This window comes from Oncorhynchus clarkii, unplaced genomic scaffold (genome assembly GCF_045791955.1).
Source record: "Oncorhynchus clarkii lewisi isolate Uvic-CL-2024 unplaced genomic scaffold, UVic_Ocla_1.0 unplaced_contig_5436_pilon_pilon, whole genome shotgun sequence".
Lineage (NCBI taxonomy): Eukaryota > Metazoa > Chordata > Actinopteri > Salmoniformes > Salmonidae > Oncorhynchus > Oncorhynchus clarkii.
The window spans coordinates 413320-436708 of NW_027260957.1; the positions used below are offsets into that span (position 1 = coordinate 413320).

General features: G+C 42.3%; 1 protein-coding gene and 1 pseudogene across 3 annotated transcripts; one reads left to right on the top strand and one right to left on the bottom strand.

Moving 5' to 3' along the window:
• Nucleotides 1–1059: 1059 nt before the first annotated feature.
• On the top strand, nucleotides 1060–23156 carry LOC139402670 (interleukin-18 receptor 1-like). 3 transcript variants are annotated; one of them, XM_071146564.1, is made up of 14 exons: nucleotides 1060–1163; nucleotides 1221–1402; nucleotides 1671–1725; nucleotides 2164–2419; nucleotides 2634–2817; nucleotides 5319–5487; nucleotides 7096–7161; nucleotides 12629–12755; nucleotides 12839–12963; nucleotides 13814–13963; nucleotides 14547–14699; nucleotides 16718–16902; nucleotides 19080–19307; nucleotides 23039–23156. In XM_071146564.1, the coding sequence occupies exons 3-13, from the start codon at nucleotides 1674–1676 to the stop codon at nucleotides 19260–19262; spliced, it is 1650 nt and encodes a 549-aa protein (XP_071002665.1). In that variant the 5' UTR covers nucleotides 1060–1163; nucleotides 1221–1402; nucleotides 1671–1673; the 3' UTR covers nucleotides 19263–19307; nucleotides 23039–23156. The 3 variants fall into 3 exon arrangements, with proteins under 3 accessions (XP_071002665.1, XP_071002664.1, XP_071002666.1); XM_071146563.1 differs by lacking the exon at nucleotides 23039–23156 and having other exon boundaries at nucleotides 19080–19475; XM_071146565.1 differs by lacking the exon at nucleotides 23039–23156 and having other exon boundaries at nucleotides 1066–1402; nucleotides 19080–19475.
• On the bottom strand, nucleotides 15254–16675 carry LOC139402677 (putative uncharacterized protein DDB_G0271606; annotated as a pseudogene).
• Nucleotides 23157–23389: the final 233 nt, after the last annotated feature.

Consider the following 23389-nt stretch of genomic DNA (forward strand, 5'->3'; position numbering starts at 1 on the left):
ACTATGACTTGTGTTGTCCTCCCATTATACCGTAGTAGAGAAAGCACGCAGTTTATTAGGCTACAGATGAAATCAATTACGATTCATTTCACAGGGTCTGATTCAGTTTGGCTTCCGTTTGACAAATACAAATATTCTTGCGTTCATCCACAACAATGTCATCATGTAGCCTACCTGCCTAGCCAGCCCGAGCTGTTGGCTAGAGCGCACGGGCCAAGACCCGAGTATGCGCATACTGAATGCTATTTAACTCCAGTGTTTGTGACAAAACTATATGTTGAGTTGAAAATGGGATGGAAACACATTGAACTTTAGGTTTTTTATTAGATACATGAAAAGGCACAGATTTTCACCCACAAGTCATGTTGGTGGAAACACCACTGGTGGGGTAATTTTCATTCAGTATCTCTAGTTTAAAAAGTCTGGATTTTTATGGGGATTTGTTTTATTACGCTAATTAAAGGTGACTCGATCCACGGTAGGATGTTATGCCATAACAAATACACCTTTTTCAGCTGCAGACTATGATGCTAATGTCCAGAACGGCACTGAAGTCTAACAAAACATGATGATCGATCCTCGACTGCTGTTTGACAAATAACAATACTCTGTGTCTTAAAATCATAACTATCTCATGTAGACTCACTAACCTGCCTGCACAGCCTTGTGCCAAGAACGGAGTAGGCACATTTGCTATTTTATGCAAATTTTGGCGAAACTGCTGGTAGAGTTGAAAATGCGATGCAAACACATTGAACTCTAGATTTTATTCGCTACCTGCACATTTGAAGGAAAAACAACATTTTGTGTGCACTACGTCATCACATGCAGATTTTTTTTATCCTAAACAAGTCAGTTTAGTGGAAACACCACTGGTGGGGAAGTGCGCATATTTTCTTTATCCGGATTTTTTCAATATTATCATGAAAATCTGTCGCCAATTAGACGTACACCTAGCTAGTGTCGCGGTCTGCTCTCCTCACACACAGAAAGAAGGTGGCCCTAGATACGCCGGGATTTTCTGGGAAACCACAAGTATTATGTAACGCCTTGTCAAGTCTTTATATAGCACCTGCGATGGCACTAGAATCACAAAGTTTCACTTTGACATCTTCCAGTCAATAGGCTAAGTCTTCATCAGTGGATAGATAGCATGCAACTAGGCCACTCAACGGAGTCACGAGCTTTATTCACTCGGTCCATTTCACTATAGATTATAGGAGGAGTCATGTGAAATATAATATATGAAAATGGACATTCCAGTTCATACCGAGAACGAAACTGCTATTCTAAAGTTTAAAGGGAAGTAGCCTAGAACAGAAAGCATTACCTCAGTTTCTGTTTAATGGTCTGCGAAAATACACAATATAATCTTGGAATTTACCTCCACACTCACAGCTGAGTAAGTTATTAATTCCTTTACTGAATGTTATTGTATTGTAGGTTATTCTTATTCTATCTATAGTCGTGCAGCTTTCTATAACATAATACCATTATGCTGATCTGTTAGTACCTGTTTATAATTTAACTTTCATGAAATGTTCGCTTAAGTTTCTCTGCTGTCATTTTTTTCAATATATTTTTTAAGACTTGCGGTTCTGGGGGCTTTTCACCAATTGACTTTCTCTCTCTGTGTGTTTGTCTGTGTGTTTGTCTGTGTGTGAATTAAGAACATGGTGAAGATGACCCCACTGTTTATGTTCCTCGTACTCTCTGCAACCAAAGGTCTGTTAGAATGAGCAGGTCACAACATGTATTATAAGTAACACATGATGAGTATCCTGCTCTAGAAACTGCTGATAACCAACCAAAAAGACCATTCATACAACAAACCTTTCATCGCTAATTGTTGTACTATTGAGCACCCCCATAGCAATTTTAATGTTGGTGTAAAATGTTTATTTGTACCATATAAAATATTTGTACAGTACATTTAGGCTACCCTACATAGTGCACTACTCTTGACCATAGTCCAACGGGGAGCCCCGATCTAAAGTAGTGCACTATATATATAGGGAATAGGGTGCCATGGACCCTGGTCTAGTGAACTATATATAGGGAATAGGGTGCCATGGACCCTGGTCAAAAGTAGTGCACTATATAGGGAATAAGGTGCCCTCCGTCCTCCACTGAGACGGTCTATCTTGGATGTTCTTCCCACAGAGCTGTTCAGAGGAGGCTGTGCGTTATGTGACTCTCCTTCACATGAGCCTGTTGGTGTCCGGGAGGGAGAGATGGCAGTGCTACAGTGCCCACTGCCCACCATGGCAGGGCACATGGAGGGGAACCTGACCCTGGCATGGAGCAACCACTCTGGGCCTGGGGAGCTTCAGGAGCCTGCGGTGTGGATGTCTGACGACACTCTCGTCATCCTGAGGGTCTCTCCCAACCATCAGGGGTCCTACTCCTGCTCACTACTGTAAGTGTCTGTCTCTTACAAATCTAGTTGGCCTTTTATTGTCCGTTTTATCAATCATACTTTTGTTCTTTAATTGTTTTCTCCTTCCCTCTGATGTATTTTATGCATCATTCTGTTGATGCGTTGATTCATTGACTGATTGAATGGTTGATGATGTGATTGATTGATTGATTGGTTGATTAATGGTCATATCTCTCTCTCTGGACTGTTTCAGCAACGCCAGTGGCCAGCCCCTGAGTACAGCGTGGTTTAACATCACAGTGTTCTCTGGCCAGTGTTACACAGATATGACTGTGTATCCAGTCATGTGCTATCTGAGACAGTCCTGTGAAAAGTTAACCTGCACGTCAGTCAGCGTCCCACAAAACTTCACAAAACATAATTATACGTGGTACAAGGTATGACCTCTTCTTTTCTTTACCCCCCCTCCTCCTCCTCCCCCCCCCCCCCCCCCCCCCCCCTCCCCCCAGCAGATGACAAAGTAGTTGTAAATATCCACTGATGTTGAGTTTCCACTAGTTCTAGTTCTTCTTACTTGCCTTTGGCTAAAACTAAAGACATGCGTCATTACATGTGCTTGAAGAGGTGAGTTTTCCCTCTAGCCTTTGGCAAGGTGCTATTGAATAGTCTGTAGATTTTTTTTCCACGAGACCAAAAGCCACAGGGTATTTCCCTGTTATATCATGTTTTTCCCCATGCCTGAGTGGGTGTCCTAGCTAGCACAGGGACCAGCATCAACGTTTTAGTTCACCAGTCATGGATGGTGCAGCAAAACTCTCACAACTCTCTGTTTTGTGATTAGCATCAATAGACACTGGCATTGTATTACCTGTTTATTACCAGTTGATTACCAGGTGATTACCAGGTGATTGATTACCTGTTTATTAATCACATTTATTTATAAAGTCCTTTTTACATCAGCAGATGTGACAAAGTGCTTATACAGAAACCGAGTCTAAAACCCCAAGCAGCAAGCAATGCAAATGTAGAAGCATGGTGGCTAGGAAAAACTCCCTGTGTATTATGTGTCTTACCTGGTATTGCCTGTTTATTACCTGTTATTGCCTGTTTATTACCTGTTATTACCTGTTATTGCCTGTTATTACCTGTTATTGTCTGTTATTACCTGTTAGTGTCTGTTTATTACCTGCTATTGCCTGTTTATTACCTGTTATTGCCTGTTTATTACCTGTTATTGCCTGTTATTACCTGTTATTGCCTGTTATTACCTGTTATTGCCTGTATTACCTGTTATTGCCTCTTATTGCCTGTAATTATGTGTGTCTTACCTGTTATTACCTGTTATTACTTGTTATTGCCTGTAAATTATCTGTGTCTTACCTGTTATTGTCTGTTTATGACCTGATATTGCCTGTTTATTGCCTGTTATTACCTGTTATTACCTGTTATTACCTGTTATTGCCTGTTTATTACCTGTGTATTATATGTGTCTTACCTGTTATTACCTGTTATTGCCTGTATATTATCTGTGTCTTACCTGTTATTGCCTGTTTATTACCTGTGTATTATATGTGTCTTACCTGATATTACCTGTTATTACCTGTTATTGCTTGTTATTGCCTGTATATTATCTGTGTCTTACCTGTTATTGCCTGTTTATTACCTGTGTATTATATGTGTCTTACCTGATATTACCTGTTATTACCTGTTATTGCCTGTGTATTATGTGTCTTACCTGATATTGCCTGTTTATTACCTGCTATTGCCAGTTATTGCCTGTTTATTACCTGTTATTGCCTGTTATTGCCTGTTTATTACCTGTTATTACCAGTTATTGCCTGTTTATTACCTGTTATTACCTGTTATTGCCTGTTATTGCCTGTTATTACCTGTTATTGCCTGTTATTGCCTGTATATTATCTGTGTCTTACCTGTTATTGCCTGTTTATTACCTGTGTATTAAATGTGTCTTACCTGATATTACCTGTTTATTACCTGTGTATTATATGTGTCTTACCTGATATTACCTGTTATTACCTGCTATTGCCAGTTATTGCCTGTTTATTACCTGTTATTGCCTGTGTATTATATGTGTCTTACCTGATATTACCTGTTATTACCTGTTATTGCCTGTTTATTATCTGTGTATTACCTGTTATTACCTGTTATTGCCTGTGTATTATGTGTCTTACCTGATATTGCCTGTTTATTGCCTGTTATTGCCTGTTATTGCCTGTTTATTACCTGATATTACCTGTTATTACCTGTTATTGCCTGTTTATTACCTGTTATTACCAGTTATTGCCTGTTTATTACCTGTTATTACCTGTTATTGCCTGTTATTACCTGTTATTACGCGTTATTGCCTGTTATTGCCTGTTATTACCTGTTATTACCTGTTATTGCCTGTTATTACCTGTTATTACGTGTTATTGCCTGTTATTGCCTGTTATTGCCTGTTATTACCTGTATATTATCTGTGTCTTACCTGTTATTGCCTGTTATTACCTGTTATTACCTGTTATTACCTGTTATTACGTGTTATTGCCTGTTATTACCTGTTTATTACCTGTTATTGCCTGTTATTACCTGTTATTATGTGTTATTGCCTGTTATTACCTGTATATTATCTGTGTCTTACCTGTTATTGCCTGTGTATTATGTGTCTTACCTGTTATTGCCTGTTTATTACCTGTGTATTATATGTGTCTTACCTGATATTACCTGTTATTACCTGTGTATTATATGTGTCTTACCTGTTATTACCTGTTATTACCTGTTATTACCTGTGTATTATATGTGTCTTACCTGTTATTACCTGTTATTATCTGTTATTACCTGTTATTGCCTGTGTATTATCTGTGTCATACCTGTTATTGTCTGTGTATTCCCTGTGTATTACCTGTGTATTACCTGTGTCTTGATTAATGCATTGTAGAACTGTGACACAGAGTTACCCTCTGACTTTGGCGATGGATACCTGACGAGTGCTTCTGAAATTGACAATGGTTACTATACCTGCACTTCATACTACACATACAACTCAAACCTCCATGATGGACAGGTGTTTACCCTGTCCAGAACCACGGGGCGGACAGTTGAAGAAGGTAAGAAGTTACTGGACATTACTGGATATCAGGGTTGGGATACATTTTTACATTTCAGTCAAATTCAGAAAGTAAATCCAATTCAAATTTGAAATGTTTATTAATTGAAAAGAATTGAAGAGAATTAGAATTTCAGTGTACTTCCTGAATCGACTGGAATTGAAATAGAATTGACCCCAATCCTGCTGTATGGTTTTGGAGCTTCTGACCTTTTGCAAAGATACCTTGAAATGTATTTGTCAATTAAGATGTATTTCATGTTTGGTGGATCTGAACCTGGGTTACAGGGGAAGGCTAAAGACAATGCAAGGATCTGTAACTTATGTCCATGTTGATGCTTTATTCTGTTCAAAACTATTTATAGAAATAGTTTCCTTTTAACTACCTTCATGTTTGTGTTTCAGCTACATTCATATTTCTGTTTCAGCTACAGTGATATTTGGTATTAGGTGCAGTGCTATTTGGTATTAGGTGCAGTGATATTTCTGTTTCAGCTACAGTGATATTTGGTATTAGGTGCAGTGATATTTCTGTTTCAGCTACAGTGATATTTGGTATTAGGTGCAGTGATATTTATGTTTCAGCTACAGTGATATTTCTGTTTCAGCTACAGTGATATTTGGTATTAGGTGCAGTGATATTTATGTTTCAGCTACAGTGATATTTCTGTTTCAGCTACAGTGATATTTGGTATTAGGTGCAGTGATATTTATGTTTCAGCTACAGTGATATTTCTGTTTCAGCTACAGTGATATTTGGTATTAGGTGCAGTGATATTTATGTTTCAGCTACAGTGATATTTCTGTTTCAGCTACAGGGATATTTGGTATTAGGTGCAGTGATATTTCTGTTTCAGCTACAGTGATATTTGGTATTAGGTGCAGTGATATTTCTGTTTCAGCTACAGGGATATTTGGTATTAGGTGCAGTGATATTTCTGTTTCAGCTACAGGGATATTTGGTATTAGGTGCAGTGATATTTCTGTTTCAGCTACAGTGATATTTGGTATTAGGTGCAGTGATATTTATGTTTCAGCTACAGTGATATTTCTGTTTCAGCTACAGTGATATTTGAGTTTTAACTACAGTGATATTTGAGTTTTAACTACAGTAATATTTGAGTTTTGACTACAGTGATATTTGGTATTAGGTGCAGTGATATTTCTGTTTCAGCTACAGTGATATTTGGTATTAGGTGCAGTGATATTTATGTTTCAGCTACAGTGATATTTCTGTTTCAGCTACAGTGATATTTGGTATTAGGTGCAGTGATATTTATGTTTCAGCTACAGTGATATTTCTGTTTCAGCTACAGTGATATTTGGTATTAGGTACAGTGATATTTATGTTTCAGCTACAGTGATATTTCTGTTTCAGCTACAGTGATATTTGGTATTAGGTACAGTGATATTTCTGTTTCAGCTACAGTGATATTTGGTATTAGGTACAGTGATATTTCTGTTTCAGCTACAGTGATATTTGGTATTAGGTACAGTGATATTTCTGTTTCAGCTACAGTGATATTTGAGTTTTAACTACAGTAATATTTGAGTTTTGACTACAGTGATATTTGAGTTTTGAATACAGTGATATTATTGTATTGTACAGGAAGTTCCCCGGTTATGCCAAAGATCATCGAACCTCGGGATGGGGAGGTTATTGAAGTAGATATGGGTGAGTTCCTCTCTACCTATCTGTATGGGTGTCAATTAGTGTCTTTACTGTCACGTGTGTGTGAATGTGTGTGCAGGGTTGGGGAGTAACAGATTACATGGAAGAGATTACAAAAAAACATTGTAACTGTAATCTATTACTTTACCAGCAAAACAATATTGTAATCAGATTACAGATACTTTTGAAAAACTAGATGATTACTTCGAGGATTACTTTTAAATTCAGAAAGGATGTTTGCGAAAACAAATATTTTATTTATTTATTTATTTTATTTCACCTTTATTTAACCAGGTAGGCTAGTTGAGAACAAGTTCTCATTTACAACTGTGATTCTGGCCAAGATAAAGCTTAGCAATTCGACACATACAACAACACAGAGTTACACATGGAATAAACAAAACATACAGTCAATAATACAGTAGAACAAAAGAAAACAAAAAGTCCAAATACAGTGAGTGCAAATGAGGTAAGTTAAGGAAATAAATAGGCCATGGTGGTGAAGTAATTACAATATAGCAATTAAACACTGGAGTGAATAGATGTGCAGAAGATGAATGTGCAAGTAGAGATACTGGGGTGCAAAGGACCAAGATTAATAAATACAGTATTGGGATGAGGTAGGTAGATAGATGGGCTGTTTACAGATGGGCTATGTACAGGTGCAGTGATCTGTGAGCTGCTCTGACAGCTGGTGCTTAAAGCTAGTGAAGGAGATGTGAGTCTCCAGCTTCAGGGATTTTTGCAATTCGTTCCAGTCATGGGCAGCAGAGAACTGGAAGGAAAGACAACCAAAGGAGGAATTGGCTTTGGGGGTGACCAGTGAGATATACCTGCTGGAGTGCGTGCTACGAGTGGGTGCAGCTATGGTGAGCTGAGATAAGGCGGGGCTTTACCTTGCAGAGACTTGTAGATAACCTGTAGCCAGTGGGTTTGGCGACGAGTATGAAGCGAGGGCCAACCAACGAGAGCGTACAGGTCGCAATGGTGGGTAGTGTATGGGGCTTTGGTGACAAAACGGATGGCACTGTGATAGACTGCATCCAGTTTGTTGAGTAGAGTGTTGGAGGCTATTTTATAGATGACATCACCGAAGTCGAGGATCGGTAGGATGTCAGTTTTACGAGGGTATGTTTAGCAGCATGAGTGAAGGATGCTTTGTTGCGATATAGGAAGCCGATTCTAGATTTAATTTTGGATTGGAGATGCTTAATGTGAGTCTGGAAGGAGAGTTTACAGTCTAACCAGACATCTAGGTATTTGTAGTTGTCCACGTATTCTAAGTCAGAGCCGTCCAGAGTAGTGATGCTGGACGGGCGAGCAGGTGCGGGCAGTGATCGGTTGAATAGCATGCATTTAGTTTTACTTGCATTTAAGAGCAGTTGGAGGCCACTTAAGGAGAGTTGTATGGCATTGAAGCTCATCTGGAGGTTAGTTAACACAGTGTCCAAAGAGGGGCCAGAAGTATACAGAATGATGTCGTCTGCGTAGAGGTGTATCAGAGAATCACCAGCAGCAAGAGCAACATCATTGATGTATACAGAGAAGAGAGTCGGCCCGAGGATTGAACCCTGTGGCACCCCCATAGAGACTGCCAGAGGTCTGGACAACAGGCGCTCCGATTTGAGTTTGAGTTTATTTTATTTTTACAGGGCACATTAATCAACGTTTCAGTAAAAGTGCCAGTTTTAGCCAGCCGGCTAATTTTCAACCGCAGTCCCTGGGCAGGTTATTAAAAACAATTACAATATTCATAAAAGCAACAAAGTGTTTCCACACTTCACAAGCTACAGACAACAGACAACATGGATGCGGCAACACACAGCTAGGGACCATGATCACAAATCTGATTGACCTTTAGCCATGTATTCATACATTTTGTGAAAGTGTGATAGGTGGTGCAGTTATGTGTGTCTGATGGCAGTGTATTCCAGACATGGGAAGCTCTCACAGAGAAAGCAGATTTACTAAAGGTGCTTTTCCTTAACGGAACTATACAGTCACCTCTCATGGCAGACTTTGTGGATCTGCTGCCATTTGTTTGGGTTTTCTGTTTAACAAAAATACTGAGTGGAGGGGGAGCCAGGCCATTTAGGATCTTGAATACAAGACATGCGTCAGTGTACTGCACAAGATTTTCCCAACTCAGGAGCTCATGCTTTCTGAGGATGTAACAGTGATGATGGCTATTGGGCTTCCTATCAAGCACTTTGAGAGCCTGTTTGCAGACAGGCTGAATAGGCTTTAATGTTGTACAGCAAGCTTGGGCCCAACTAGTCAAGCAGTATGTTAAGTGGGGGAGTATCATAGATTTTAAGTACAGTTTTGCTACCTCTGTAGTCAAACTATTTAGTATAAATCGGATATTAGCTAGGTTGAATTTGGTTATCTGAATAACCTTTTTCACATGCTTTTTATGATGCCAAGGTACTTAAAATCAGATACCACCTGGAGCTTCTCCCCTGACCTCTTTGTAAAGGACATGCAAACAGTTTTTTTCACATTGAGATGCAAACACGAGTCACTGAGCCACTTTGTAACCTGGACCATTACAGTAGTGAGTTCTTGTGCAGCTTGTTGTTTGCTCTTTACATGCACATATATCACTGTATCATCTCTATACATTTGAACTTCAGACCCAGTACAGACAGAAGGCAGATCATTAATGTACAGGCTGAACATAATTGCGTTTTCAAAATAGTTTAATTCACTCTTAGGTATTCTTAGTTGATCCGGCTTTCTAACAGTAGAGAGGTTAAGCCTGCTCTTAGACAGCTTTCTGGCTATAAGTGTCAGATTATGATCAGATAGCCCAGTATTTAGTCACTCTCTCTGGTTTATTACTGAGCACCAAATCAATCTGTGTTTTAGAGCAACAAGTCACCCTGGTTGGCCCTTTAACTAGCTGTGTAAGGTCAAAGGTATTAGTGACCTGTTTGAGGGTTTTCCGACAAGACTTGTCTTCATAAATCATTTTAAAATCTCCCATTAAGATGACCTCTTTCCCAAAATCACATTCCCTAAGCATGTTATTAAACTGATCAAAAAACACACTTTTGGTGGAAGGTGGCCTATACATTCCAATAAGGGTGACACACTGAACTCTGTCTGAGAAGTAGTTGGTAAACCAGGCGAGGCAATCATTTCAGAAACCAAGGCTGTCGAGTCTGCCAATAAGAATGTGGTGATTGACAGAGTCGAAAGCCTTGGCCAGGTCGATGAATACGGCTGCACAGTAATGTCTCTTATCGATGGCGGTTATGATGTCATTTAGAACCTTGAGCGTGGCTGAGGTGCCCCCATGACCAGCTCTGAAACCAGATTGCATAGCGGAGAATGTACGGTGGGATTCGAAATGGTCTGTAATCTGTTTGTTGACTTGGCTTTCGAAGACCTTAGAAAGACAGGGTAGGATAGATAGTCTGTAGCAGTTTGGGTCTACAGTGTCACCCCCTTTGAAGAGGGGGATGACCGTGGCAGCTTTCCAATCTTTGGGGATCTCAAGACGATACAAAAGAGAGGTTGAACAGGCTAGTAATAGGGGTTGCAACAATTTCGGCAGATAATTGTAGAAAGAGAGGGTCCAGATTGTCTAGCCCGGCTGATTTGTAGGGGTCCAGATTTTGCAGCTCTTTCAGAACATCAGCTGACTGGATTTGGGTGAAGAAGAAATTGTGGGGGCTTTGGCGGGTTGCTGTGGAGGGTGCCGGGCAGTTGACCGGGGTAGGGGTAGCCAGGTGGAAAGCATGGCCAGCCGTAGAGTAATGCTTATTGAAATTCTCAATTATAGTGGAAATATCGGTGGAGACAGTGTGTCCTAGCCTCAGAGCAGTGGGCAGCTGGGAGGAGTTGCTCTTATTCTCCATGGACTTTACAGTGTCCCAGAAGTTTTTGAGTTAGTACTACAGGATGCAAATTTCTGTCTGAAAAAGCTAGCCTTAGCTTTTCTAACTGCCTGTGTATATTTGTTCCTAACTTCCCTGAAAAGTTGCATATCACAGGGGCTATTCGATGCTAATGCAGAACGCCATAGGATGTTTTTGTGCTGATCAAGGGCAGACAGGTCTGAAGTGAACCAAAGACTATATCTATTCTTAGTTCTACATTTTTTGAATGGGGCATGCTTATTTAAGATGGTGAGGAAGGCACATTTAAAGAATAGCCAGGCATCATCTACTGACGGGATGAGGTCAATGTCATTCCAGGATATCCTGGCCAGGTCGATTAGAAAGGCCTACTCGCAGAAGTGTTTTAGGGAGCGTTTGACAGTGATGAGGGGTGGTCGTTTGGTCGCAGACCCATTACGGATGCAGGCAATGAGGCAGTGATCGCTGAGATCTTGATCGAAAACAGCAGAGGTGTATTTAGAGGGTGAGTTAGTTAGGATGACATCTATAAGGGTGCCCGTGTTTACGGGTTTGTAGTTGTACCTGGTAGGTTCATTGATCATTTGTGTGAGAGGGCATCAAGCTTGGATTGTAGGATGGCCGGGGTGTTAAGCATGTCCCAGTTTAGGTCACCTAGTAGCACAGCTGGGGGCAGAGGGAGGTCTATAGAAAGTGGCAACAGTGAGAGACTTGTTTCTGGAAAGGTGAATTTTTTGTTAAAGCTCGAATTGTTTGGGTACAGACTTGGATAGTAATACAGAACTCTGCAGGCTATCTTTGCAGTAGATTGCAACACCGCCCCCTTTGGCAGTTCTATCTTGGTGGAAAATGTTATAGTTAGCTTTGGAGATTTCAGGGTTTTTGATGGTTTTCCTAAGCCAGGATTCAGACACGACTAAGACATCCGGGTTGGCAGAGTGTGCTAAAGCAGTGAGTAATCAGATTTAGGGAGTAGGCTTCTAATGTTAACATGCATGCAATCAAGGCTATTACGGTTACAGAAATCAACAAATGAGATCACCTGGGGAGTGGGAGTGGAGCTAGGCACTGCAGGTCCTGGATTAACCTCTACATCACCAGAGGAATAGAGGAAAAGTAGGATAAGGGTACGGCTAAATGCTATAAGAACTGGCCGTATAGCACGTTCGGAACAGAGAGGAAAAGGAGCAGGTTTCTGGGCACGATAACATAGATTCAAGGCATAGTGTACAGACAAAGGTAAGGTAGGATTTGAGTACATTGGAGGTAAACCTAGGGATTGAGTAATGATGAGAGAGATATAGTCTCTAGAGACGTTTAAACCAGATGATGTCATCGCATATGTATTAGGTGGAACAACATGGTTGGTTAAGGGATATTGAGCAGGGCTAGAGGCTCTACAGTGAAATAGGACAGTAGTGGCCAGCTATCATATTTATTGCCAGCTATCATATATTTGTTGATGTAAAGAGCGTGGGGCCTAGGATTGAGCCTTGGGGTACTCCTTTGGTGACAGGGAGTGGCTGAGGCTGTCTGACTTTATATATGGCACTCTATGAGAGGTAGCTAGCAAAGTGTTAGTGAATGTTATGTGTTTTCTCCAGGATCTACTGTGGTGGTGGTCTGCAGGGCTGTCCTGTCCTCTGAATTTGACAATGTATACTGGATGGAAAACAGATCTTTTGTGGAGAAGAACCAGAAGACCCTACCAGTATTTTATAACGTTTCACAGTGAGTACACTCACTACAGAACAGACCTGGGTTCAAATACTTTTTAAAATCACTTAACATAACACACTTGACTGTTTCTCCAGAGAGAATGACCAGGCATCACTGGTGATCAGTCAGGTGTCAGAGGAGCAGCTGAGGAACACATACACCTGTCAACTGGATTATTCATCTGGGAACGACAAGGTCTCCATCACCTTCAAACAGAAGAGTAAGTCAAGCAGCCTCTTAAAGGGACATCTTAGCTTTCCAATCATCTAAAATATTACAGTCTTCCTTTATCAAACTCTAATGGTCATTTCACAGAACCCTCTCTTCTGCTCTTAGGTTACCATGACATTTAATCAAGAAGATATTATCTCTTCTGCTCTTAGGTTACCATGACATTTAATCAAGAAGATATTATCTCTTCTGCTCTTAGGTTACCATGACATTTAATCAAGAAGATATTATCTCTTCTGCTCTTAGGTTACCATGACATTTAATCAAGAAGATATTATCTCTTCTGCTCTTAGGTTACCATGACATTTAATCAAGAAGATATTATTATCTATTCTGCTCTTAGGTTGACATGAAATTTAATCAAGAAGATATTATCTCTTCTGCTCTTAGGTTACCATGACATTTAATCAAGAAGATATTATTATCTCTTCTGCTCTTAGGTTACCATGACATTTAATCAAGAAGATATTATTATCTATTCTGCTCTTAGGTTGACATGAAATTTAATCAAGAAGATATTATATATTCTGCTCTTAGGTTTCCATTACATTTAATCAAGAAGAATATATTATCTATTCTGCTCTTAGGTTACCATGACATTTAATCAAGAAGAATATATGATCTATTCTGCTCTTAGGTTTCCATGACATTTAATCAATAATATATTATGATCACTTCTGTGTGAAATTATGATGATTTTCTGTGATATTTTTTTCTCTCCAGTTTCTCTTTCTGCTGTACAGTAACAGCGGTTTGATATAACCAGGTTTATGTATGTATGTGTGTGTGTGTGTGTGTGTGTGTGTGTGTGTGTGTGTGTATTTCATGTCACCCTTTAGGTCCACCGCAGTTCCACTTCCTGGTGCTGGGTATAGTGGGGGTCTTTGTCGTAACGGTGGTGGTGGTGACTGTTGTCTATGTCAAGCTGAAGGTGGACATCATTCTATTTCTCAGAGATGATCTGGGTTGGCATCATCACAACGTCTCTGGTGAGAATAACACCTAACACCAAACATGCCAATGTCTCATGCAAACAGTCTCGTTGTAGATCGTGTTTCACCACATGCTTTGGATTAATTGTGTTAGTTTCAAATGGGATGTGTAACAACACCTATGTACTGTGTTATAATGCCTATGTCCTGTGTTATAATGCCTATCTGCTGTGTTATAATGCCTATGTGCTGTGTTATAATGCCTATGTACTGTGTTATAATCCCTATGTGCTGTGTTATAATGCCTATGTGCTGTGTTATAATGCCTATCTGCTGTGTTATAATGCCTATGTACTGTGTTATAATGCATATGTGCTGTGTTATAATGCCTATGTACTGTGTTATAATGCCTATGTGCTGTGTTATAATGCCTATGTCCTGTGTTATAATGCCTATCTGCTGTGTTATAATGCCTATCTGCTGTGTTATAATGCCTATCTGCTGTGTTATAATGCCTATGTCCTGTGTTATAATACCTATGTGCTGTGTTATAATGCCTATGTCCTGTTTTATAATGCCTATGTGCTGTGTTATAATGCCTATGTTCTGTGTTATAACTTGCCTGAATGGTGTGTTTCAGATGGGAAGCGTTACGATGCCTTTGTGTTGTGTTATAAGAGTGACACAGAGTCAGGTGTCAGTGAGGAGGACAGGCGTCAGGTGGAGGAGGTGCTGGAGGAGGAGTATGGTTACAGCCTGTGTCTCTACGACCGTGACGTGCTCCCTGGGGAGGGTGAGTCAGTCCACTGTCCTCACATTTCTCCTCATACTGGTGTGTGTGTGTGTGTGTGTGTGTTTGTGTATGCACTGTTCTCCTACCTCTACCTGTGCCTCTACCTCTACCTGTTCTTCTACCTCTACCTGTTCCTCTACCTCTACCTGTTCCTCTACCTCTACCTGTTCCTCTACCTCTACCTGTTCATCTACCTATACCTATACCTGTTCATCTACCTCTACATGTTCCTCTACCTCTACCTCTACCTCTACCTGTATTTGTTCCTTTTCCTGTTCCTGAACTTGTTCCTCCACCTCTACATGTTCCTCTACCTGTACCTGTTCTTGTTCCTGTACCTGTACCTGTTCTTCTTCCTGTACCTGTTCCTGTTCCTGTTCTTGTTCCTGTATCCGTTCCTGTTCTTATTCTTACACCTGTTCCTGTATCCGTTCCTGTTCTTATTCTTGTACCTGTTCCTGTACCTGTTCTTGTTCTTGTATCCGTTCCTGTTCTTGTTTCTGTATCTGTTCCTGTATCCGTTCTCGTTCCTGTACCTGTTCTTGTTCTTGTTCTTATACATTTTCCTGTATGCACTCCTGTTCCTGTTCCTGTTCCTCTTCTTGTTTCTGTACCTGTTTCTCTACCTGTACCAGTTCCCATATCCATTCCTGTTCCTGTTCCTGTTCCTCTTCTTGTTTCTGTACCTGTTTCTCTACCTGTACCAGTTCCCATATCCATTCCTGTTCCTGTTCCTGTTCCTCTTCTTGTTTCTGTACCTGTTTCTCTACCTGTACCAGTTCCCATATCCATTCCCGTACCTGTTCCCGTTCCAGTTCCTGTACGTGTACCCGTACCCGTTTTTCTTCCTATTCCTGTATCCGTACCTGTTCCTGTACATGTTCTTATTCCTGTTCAGGTTCCTGTATCTGTTCCTGTACCTGTTCCTGTTCCTGTACCCATTCCTGTACCTGTTCAGGTTCCTGTACAGGTTCCTGTTCCTGTATCTGTTCCTGTACCTGTTCCTGTACCCGTTCCCGTTCCTGTACCTGTTCCTGTACCTGTTCCTGTTCCTGTACAGGTTCCTGTATCTGTTCCTGTACCTGTTCCTGTACCCATTCCTGTTCCCGTTCCTGTACCCGTTCCCATTCCCATTTTTGTTCCCGTTCCTGAACCTGTTCCCGTTCCTGTATCTGTTCCTGTTCCTGTACCTGTTCCTGTACCTGTTCCTGTACCTGTTCCTGTTCCTGTACCTGTTCCTGTATCTGTTCCTGTACCTGTTCCTGTACCTTTTCCCGCACCTGTTTCTGTATCTGTTCCTGTACCTGTTCCTGTATCTGTTCCTGTATCTGTTCCTGTTCCTGTATCTGTTCCTTTTTCTGTACCTGTTCCTGTATCTGTTCCTGTTCCTGTTCCTGTATCTGTTCCTATACCTGTTCCTGTATCTGTTCCTGTATCTGTTCCTTTTCCCGTTCCTGTACCTGTTCCTGTATCTGTTCCTGTACCTGTATCTGTTCCTGTTCCTGTATCTGTTCCTGTACCTGTTCCTGTTTCTGTTCCTGTATCTGTTCCTGTATCTGTTCCTGTACCTGTATCTGTTCCTGTACCTGTTCCTGTATCTGTTCCTGTATCTTTTCCTGTACCCGTTCCTGTATCTGTTCCTGTACCTGTATCTGTTACTGTTCCTGTACCTGTATCTGTTCCTGTTCCTGTATCTGTTCCTGTTCATGTATCTGTTCCTGTTCCTGTACCTGTTCCTGTATCTGTTCCTGTATCTGTTCCTGTTCCTGTTCCTGTACCTGTATCTGTTCCTGTACCTGTTCCTGTTCCTGTATCTGTACCTGTATCTGTTCCTGTTCCTGTTCCTGTATATGTTCCTGTTCCTGTACCTGTTCCTGTATCTGTATCTGTTCCTGTACCTGTATCTGTTCCTGTACCCGTTCCTGTTCCTGTACCTGTATCTGTTCCTGTTCCTGTATCTGTTCCTGTGCCTCTGTTCCTGTATCTGTATCAGTAAAGTATGTGCTCTGTGTTTCCAGCGGTGGCTGAGGCGGTGCTGGGGTGTATAGAGCAGAGCCGGAGACTGATCCTGGTGCCCAGCAGTCTGGGACTGAACCCAGGGCAGGACAGCCAGTATAGTCTGCTCACTGGGCTCCATGCTGCACTGGTGGAACGGCAGACCTGGCTAATCCTCATCCAGACAGAGTCAGCCCCAGACAGCCAGGTAGTTATGCCTAAGGACGAGTTCTGCCTATGGACGATAGTTAGCTTTGTGTGTGTGTGTCCCAAATGGCACCCTATTCCCTATATAGTGTTTTGAGCCCTGGTCTAATGTAGTGCACTATAAAGGGAATAGGGTGCCATTTGGGATGATTCGTTGGTGAATGTGCGCTGTCCCTGTCAAATCAATTTCCCAAATTAACAGGTAGACCTGGAGCTGATGCCATGCTGTCTATCTAACTAAATAAACAGGTAGACCTGGAGCTGATGCCATGCTGTCTATCTAACTAAATAAACAGGTAGACCTGGAGCTGATGCCATGCTGTCTATCTAACTAAATAAACAGGTAGACCTGGAGCTGATGCCATGCTGTCTATCTAACTAAATAAACAGGTAGACCTGGAGCTGATGCCATGCTGTCTATCTAACTAAATAAACAGGTAGACCTGGAGCTGATGCCATGCTGTCTATCTAACTAAATAAACAGGTAGACCTGGAGCTGATGCCATGCTGTCTATCTAACTAAATAAACAGGTAGACCTGGAGCTGATGCCATGCTGTCTATCTAACTAAATAAACAGGTAGACCTGGAGCTGATGCCATGCTGTCTATCTAACTAAATAAACAGGTAGACCTGGAGCTGATGCCATGCTGTCTATCTAACTAAATAAACAGGTAGACCTGGAGCTGATGCCATGCTGTCTATCTAACTAAATAAACAGGTAGACCTGGAGCTGATGCCATGCTGTCTATCTAACTAAATAAACAGGTAGACCTGGAGCTGATGCCATGCTGTCTATCTAACTAAATAAACAGGTAGACCTGGAGCTGATGCCATGCTGTCTATCTAACTAAATAAACAGGTAGACCTGGAGCTGATGCCATGCTGTCTATCTAACTAAATAAACAGGTAGACCTGGAGCTGATGCCATGCTGTCTATCTAACTAAATAAACAGGTAGACCTGGAGCTGATGCCATGCTGTCTATCTAACTAAATAAACAGGTAGACCTGGAGCTGATGCCATGCTGTCTATCTAACTAAATAAACAGGTAGACCTGGAGCTGATGCCATGCTGTCTATCTAACTAAATAAACAGGTAGACCTGGAGCTGATGCCATGCTGTCTATCTAACTAAATAAACAGGTAGACCTGGAGCTGATGCCATGCTGTCTATCTAACTAAATAAACAGGTAGACCTGGAGCTGATGCCATGCTGTCTATCTAACTAAATAAACAGGTAGACCTGGAGCTGATGCCATGCTGTCTATCTAACTAAATAAACAGGTAGACCTGGAGCTGATGCCATGCTGTCTATCTAACTAAATAAACAGGTAGACCTGGAGCTGATGCCATGCTGTCTATCTAACTAAATAAACAGGTAGACCTGGAGCTGATGCCATGCTGTCTATCTAACTAAATAAACAGGTAGACCTGGAGCTGATGCCATGCTGTCTATCTAACTAAATAAACAGGTAGACCTGGAGCTGATGCCATGCTGTCTATCTAACTAAATAAACAGGTAGACCTGGAGCTGATGCCATGCTGTCTATCTAACTAAATAAACAGGTAGACCTGGAGCTGATGCCATGCTGTCTATCTAACTAAATAAACAGGTAGACCTGGAGCTGATGCCATGCTGTCTATCTAACTAAATAAACAGGTAGACCTGGAGCTGATGCCATGCTGTCTATCTAACTAAATAAACAGGTAGACCTGGAGCTGATGCCATGCTGTCTATCTAACTAAATAAACAGGTAGACCTGGAGCTGATGCCATGCTGTCTATCTAACTAAATAAACAGGTAGACCTGGAGCTGATGCCATGCTGTCTTTCTGCTTCAACTCCATTTCCTTTAAAACGCACAACTGCTTCTACTTATTTTCGAACTGCTTTCCAAAGCTGAATAGAAACATTATTTTTCCACTTTTGCAATTGGTTGTGCATGTTTGTCTTCAGTGCTTTTTCGAGATTCTATTTTGTAATGAAAAGCGCTACATAAGTTCAATTAGTAATTGTAACCTTAACACAACACCTAGTGATCTTGTTCAAGGGGTTCGGATCTCTTGGTGTAACAACTAAGGTGTTGGGTTGGTAGTCGGTGGACCTCCGTTCAAGTCCCGGTCGGGGCTACCCCCCCCCCCCCCCAAAGATTCACTACATTATTCTGTAAACGTTTTAGGTGGATCTGAAGCTGGACTCCCTCCCTGAGGCCCTGCGGCTGCTGGCCCAGTCAGGACACACCGTCACCTGGAGGGGCTCCCACTCCAAACCCCTGTCCTCAGCCTTCTGGAAGGAGCTGCGCTACCGTATGCCTGCCACGACCAGACGGCGCCCCCCGAAGGACGAGAGGACCATTCTGTGATTATATAGGCTCCAGGGCAGGGTTTGGGTTCAGTCAATTCACAAAGTAAACTCAAATTCAAATGATATAATGGCATCTATTTTCAATTATCTTCACCCCCAACCCTGCTCCGGGGTGAAGATGAGTGAAATAAATGCATCTAATGTGATTAATGTGGCATTTTTAACTGTAAGAGTGAAATAGTTTTCCTTCCAATGTTTTTTTTTAATTAAGTTAAAAAGCAGCTTTTCTGTGTTGGAATGGTGTGGGCTTACCCCAGCATCAGAATGGGGTGGGCTTACCCCAGCATCAGAATGGTGTGGGCTTACCCCAGCATCAGAATGGGGTGGGCTTACCCCAGCATCAGAATGGTGTGGGCTTACCCCAGCATCAGAATGGGGTGGGCTTACCCCAGCATCAGAATGGTGTGGGCTTACCCCAGCATCAGAATGGTGTGGGCTTACCCCAGCAACAGAATGGGGTGGGCTTACCCCAGCATCAGAATGGTGTGGGCTTACCCCAGCATCAGAATGGTGTGGGCTTACCCCAGCAACAGAATGGGGTGGGCTTACCCCAGCATCAGAATGGTGTGGGCTTACCCCAGCATCAGAATGGTGTGGGCTTACCCCAGCATCAGAATGGGGTGGGCTTACCCCAGCATCAGAATGGTGTGGGCTTACCCCAGCATCAGAATGGTGTGGGATTACCCCAGCATCAGAATGGTGTGGGCTTACCCCCAGCATCAGAATGGTGTGGGCTTACCCCAGCATCAGAATGGTGTGGGCTTACCCCAGCATCAGAATGGTGTGGGATTACCCCAGCATCAGAATGGTGTGGGCTTACCCCCAGCATCAGAATGGGGTGGGCTTATCCCAGCATCAGAATGGTGTGGGCTTACCCCAGCAACAGAATGGGGTGGGTTTACCCCAGCATCAGAATGGTGTGGGCTTACCCCAGCATCAGAATGGTGTGGGCTTACCCCAGCATCAGAATGGTGTGGGCTTACCCCCAGCATCAGAATGGTGTGGGCTTACCCCAGCATCAGAATGGTGTGGGCTTACCCCAGCATCAGAATGGTGTGGGATTACCCCAGCAACAGAATGGGGTGGCAGAATGGTGTGGGCTTACCCCAGCATCAGAATGGGGTGGGCTTACCCCAGCATCAGAATGGTGTGGGCTTACCCCAGCATCAGAATGGTGTGGGATTACCCCAGCATCAGAATGGTGTGGGCTTACCCCCAGCATCAGAATGGTGTGGGCTTACCCCAGCATCAGAATGGTGTGGGCTTACCCCAGCATCAGAATGGTGTGGGATTACCCCAGCATCAGAATGGTGTGGGCTTACCCCCAGCATCAGAATGGTGTGGGCTTACCCCAGCATCAGAATGGTGTGGGCTTACCCCAGCATCAGAATGGTGTGGGCTTACCCCAGCATCAGAATGGTGTGGGCTTACCCCAGCATCAGAATGGTGTGGGCTTACCCCAGCATCAGAATGGTGTGGGCTTACCCCAGCATCAGAATGGTGTGGGCTTACCCCAGAAACAGAATGGTGTGGGCTTACCCTAGCATCAGAATGGTGTGGGCTTACCCCAGCATCAGAATGGTGTGGACTTACCCCAGCATCAGAATGGTGTGGGCTTACCCCAGCATCAGAATGGTGTGGGCTTACCCCAGCATCAGAATGGTGTGGGCTTACCCCAGCATCAGAATGGTGTGGGCTTACCCCAGCAACAGAATGGTGTGGGCTTACCCCAGCAACAGAATGGTGTGGGCTTACCCCCAGCATCAGAATGGTGTGGGCTTACCCCAGCAACAGAATGGTGTGGGCTTACCCCAGCATCAGAATGGTGTGGGCTTACCCCAGCATCAGAATGGTGTGGGCGTATACCGGTCATTAAAAATATTAATGCGACTAGAACGCTGATTGGCCAACTCGGCCAATGAGCCAACATTACATCATGTTCTATGAGGAAATAGCAAGAAGTGTATTTGAGATATAAGTTTGAGGTGGGTTTTTTTTGTGTGTTTTGTTTTCTCAAATGTATGCATTGGCCACAAATATGAGTATAGGACATTACTTGAGTTAATGGAATATGAACTTCTAAAAGTGAGATTTTCACTGGACAGCTACTTTAAGACCCATTGACTCTGCTTGTCTAGTAGACAGAATAATTGTCTTTCTCGCTCTACCTGTTTCTCTACCTGTTTCTCTACCTGTTTCTCTACCTGTTTCTCTACCTGTTTCTCTCTGTTACCAGTCGGGGGCCAGACCCCCCCCCCTTTAAGAGATTCAAGGAAAGCCCACCCACAGCAGCAGGTCACACCTCAGTGTAGTCACGTACACTCCCAACAAAACACGAGACAGAAATGACATTGAGAAGAAATGCATGCATTCCTTGGCCCTGGTATTTCACAGGGCTGCTGTGTGTAGGAGTCTGCTATGGTAATAATCCCAATAGAATCACCAAGTACATTGACATGAACCAGGAAGTTGACCTGGTGAACAACAGTAAACATAATGTCCAGACAGGATATGTAGATGAAGAATGGGCTCATAATCCACATAGTATGAGTAGATGGGATTGTGACATGTGTTGATGAAGAATGGGCTCATAATCCACATAGTATGAGTAGATGGGATTGTGACATGTGTTGATGAAGAATGGGCTCATAATCCACATAGTATGAGTAGATGGGATTGTGACATGTGTTGATGAAGAATGGGCTCATAATCCACATAGTATGAGTAGATGGGATTGTGACATGTGTTGATGAAGAATGGGCTCATAATCCACATAGTATGAGTAGATGGGATTGTGACATGTGTTGATGAAGAATGGGCTCATAATCCACATAGTATGAGTAGATGGGATTGTGACATGTGTTGATGAAGAATTGGCTCATAATCCACATAGTATGAGTAGATGGGATTGTGACATGTGTTGATGAAGAATGGGCTCATAATCCACATAGTATGAGTAGATGGGATTGTGACATGTGTTGATGAAGAATGGGCTCATAATCCACATAGTATGAGTAGATGGGATTGTGACATGTGTTGATGAAGTCCTTTATGACTGATTACATTTGTCTTGTTTTGTGTTAATGTACGTGGTGTTGTAGTTCTGTTTTATCGAGACAGTATTAATTATTAAGCCTTTATTTGGGCATTTAAGCCTGGACATACAAAGTCCTTAGGGTCTATGGGACCTGGTCTAAAGTAATGGACTATATGGGACACAGCCTCACTGATTCTGTCTAAAGTAATGGACTATATGGGACACAGCCTCACTGATTCTGTCTAAAGTAGTGGACTATATGGGACACAGCCTCACTGATTCTGTCAAAAGTAATGGACTATATGGGACACAGCCTCACTGATTCTGTCTAAAGTAGTGGACTATATGGGACACAGTCTCACTGATTCTGTCAAAAGTAATGGACTATATGGGACACAGCCTCACTGATTCTGTCTAAAGTAGTGGACTATATGGGACACAGCCTCACTGATTCTGTCTAAAGTAGTGGACTATATGGGACACAGCCTCACTGATTCTGTCTAAAGATGTCAAACCAAGTCTTGAGAGGCTGTGCCAAAGCCTGTATCATTCATTACAGAACACATCTGTCCACCCTACTCTGTTTGCAATGTATTGGTCTATAGACTCACCACTGTTCAGTGTTACTAAGGTATTGGTCTATAGACTCACCACTGTTCAGTGTTACTAATGTATTGGAACTGTGCTTCAATAAATGTTTTTGACTTGTAACACAGCTGCCTTCTCTTACATCACAGATCAGCCTGGCATACTTACACATTTCACACTCCGTCTACCCACACCCACAGATGCACAGAATCCCAAAGATGGTGTGAAACTTCTAGAGAAGTAGAGCTCTCTGCATCTAACCAGGAAATGGACGTTGACACAGGAAACTGGTGGTCATGTTTTCTCATGGTGCATCTCTGAGGGAAGCCAGTATCAGATATGATTGGTTTCCAACCGTCTAAGAGGCAAGCTGCACAGACTAGTGGCTAAAGGAGAACAGAGCAGTGGAACGCAGGGAAACTAGTTCAGATGCGTCCCTTTTCATTTACTAGGAAAGGAAGGGACTGACAGTTATTTATCTGGTTTTAGAGTGGTGAAAG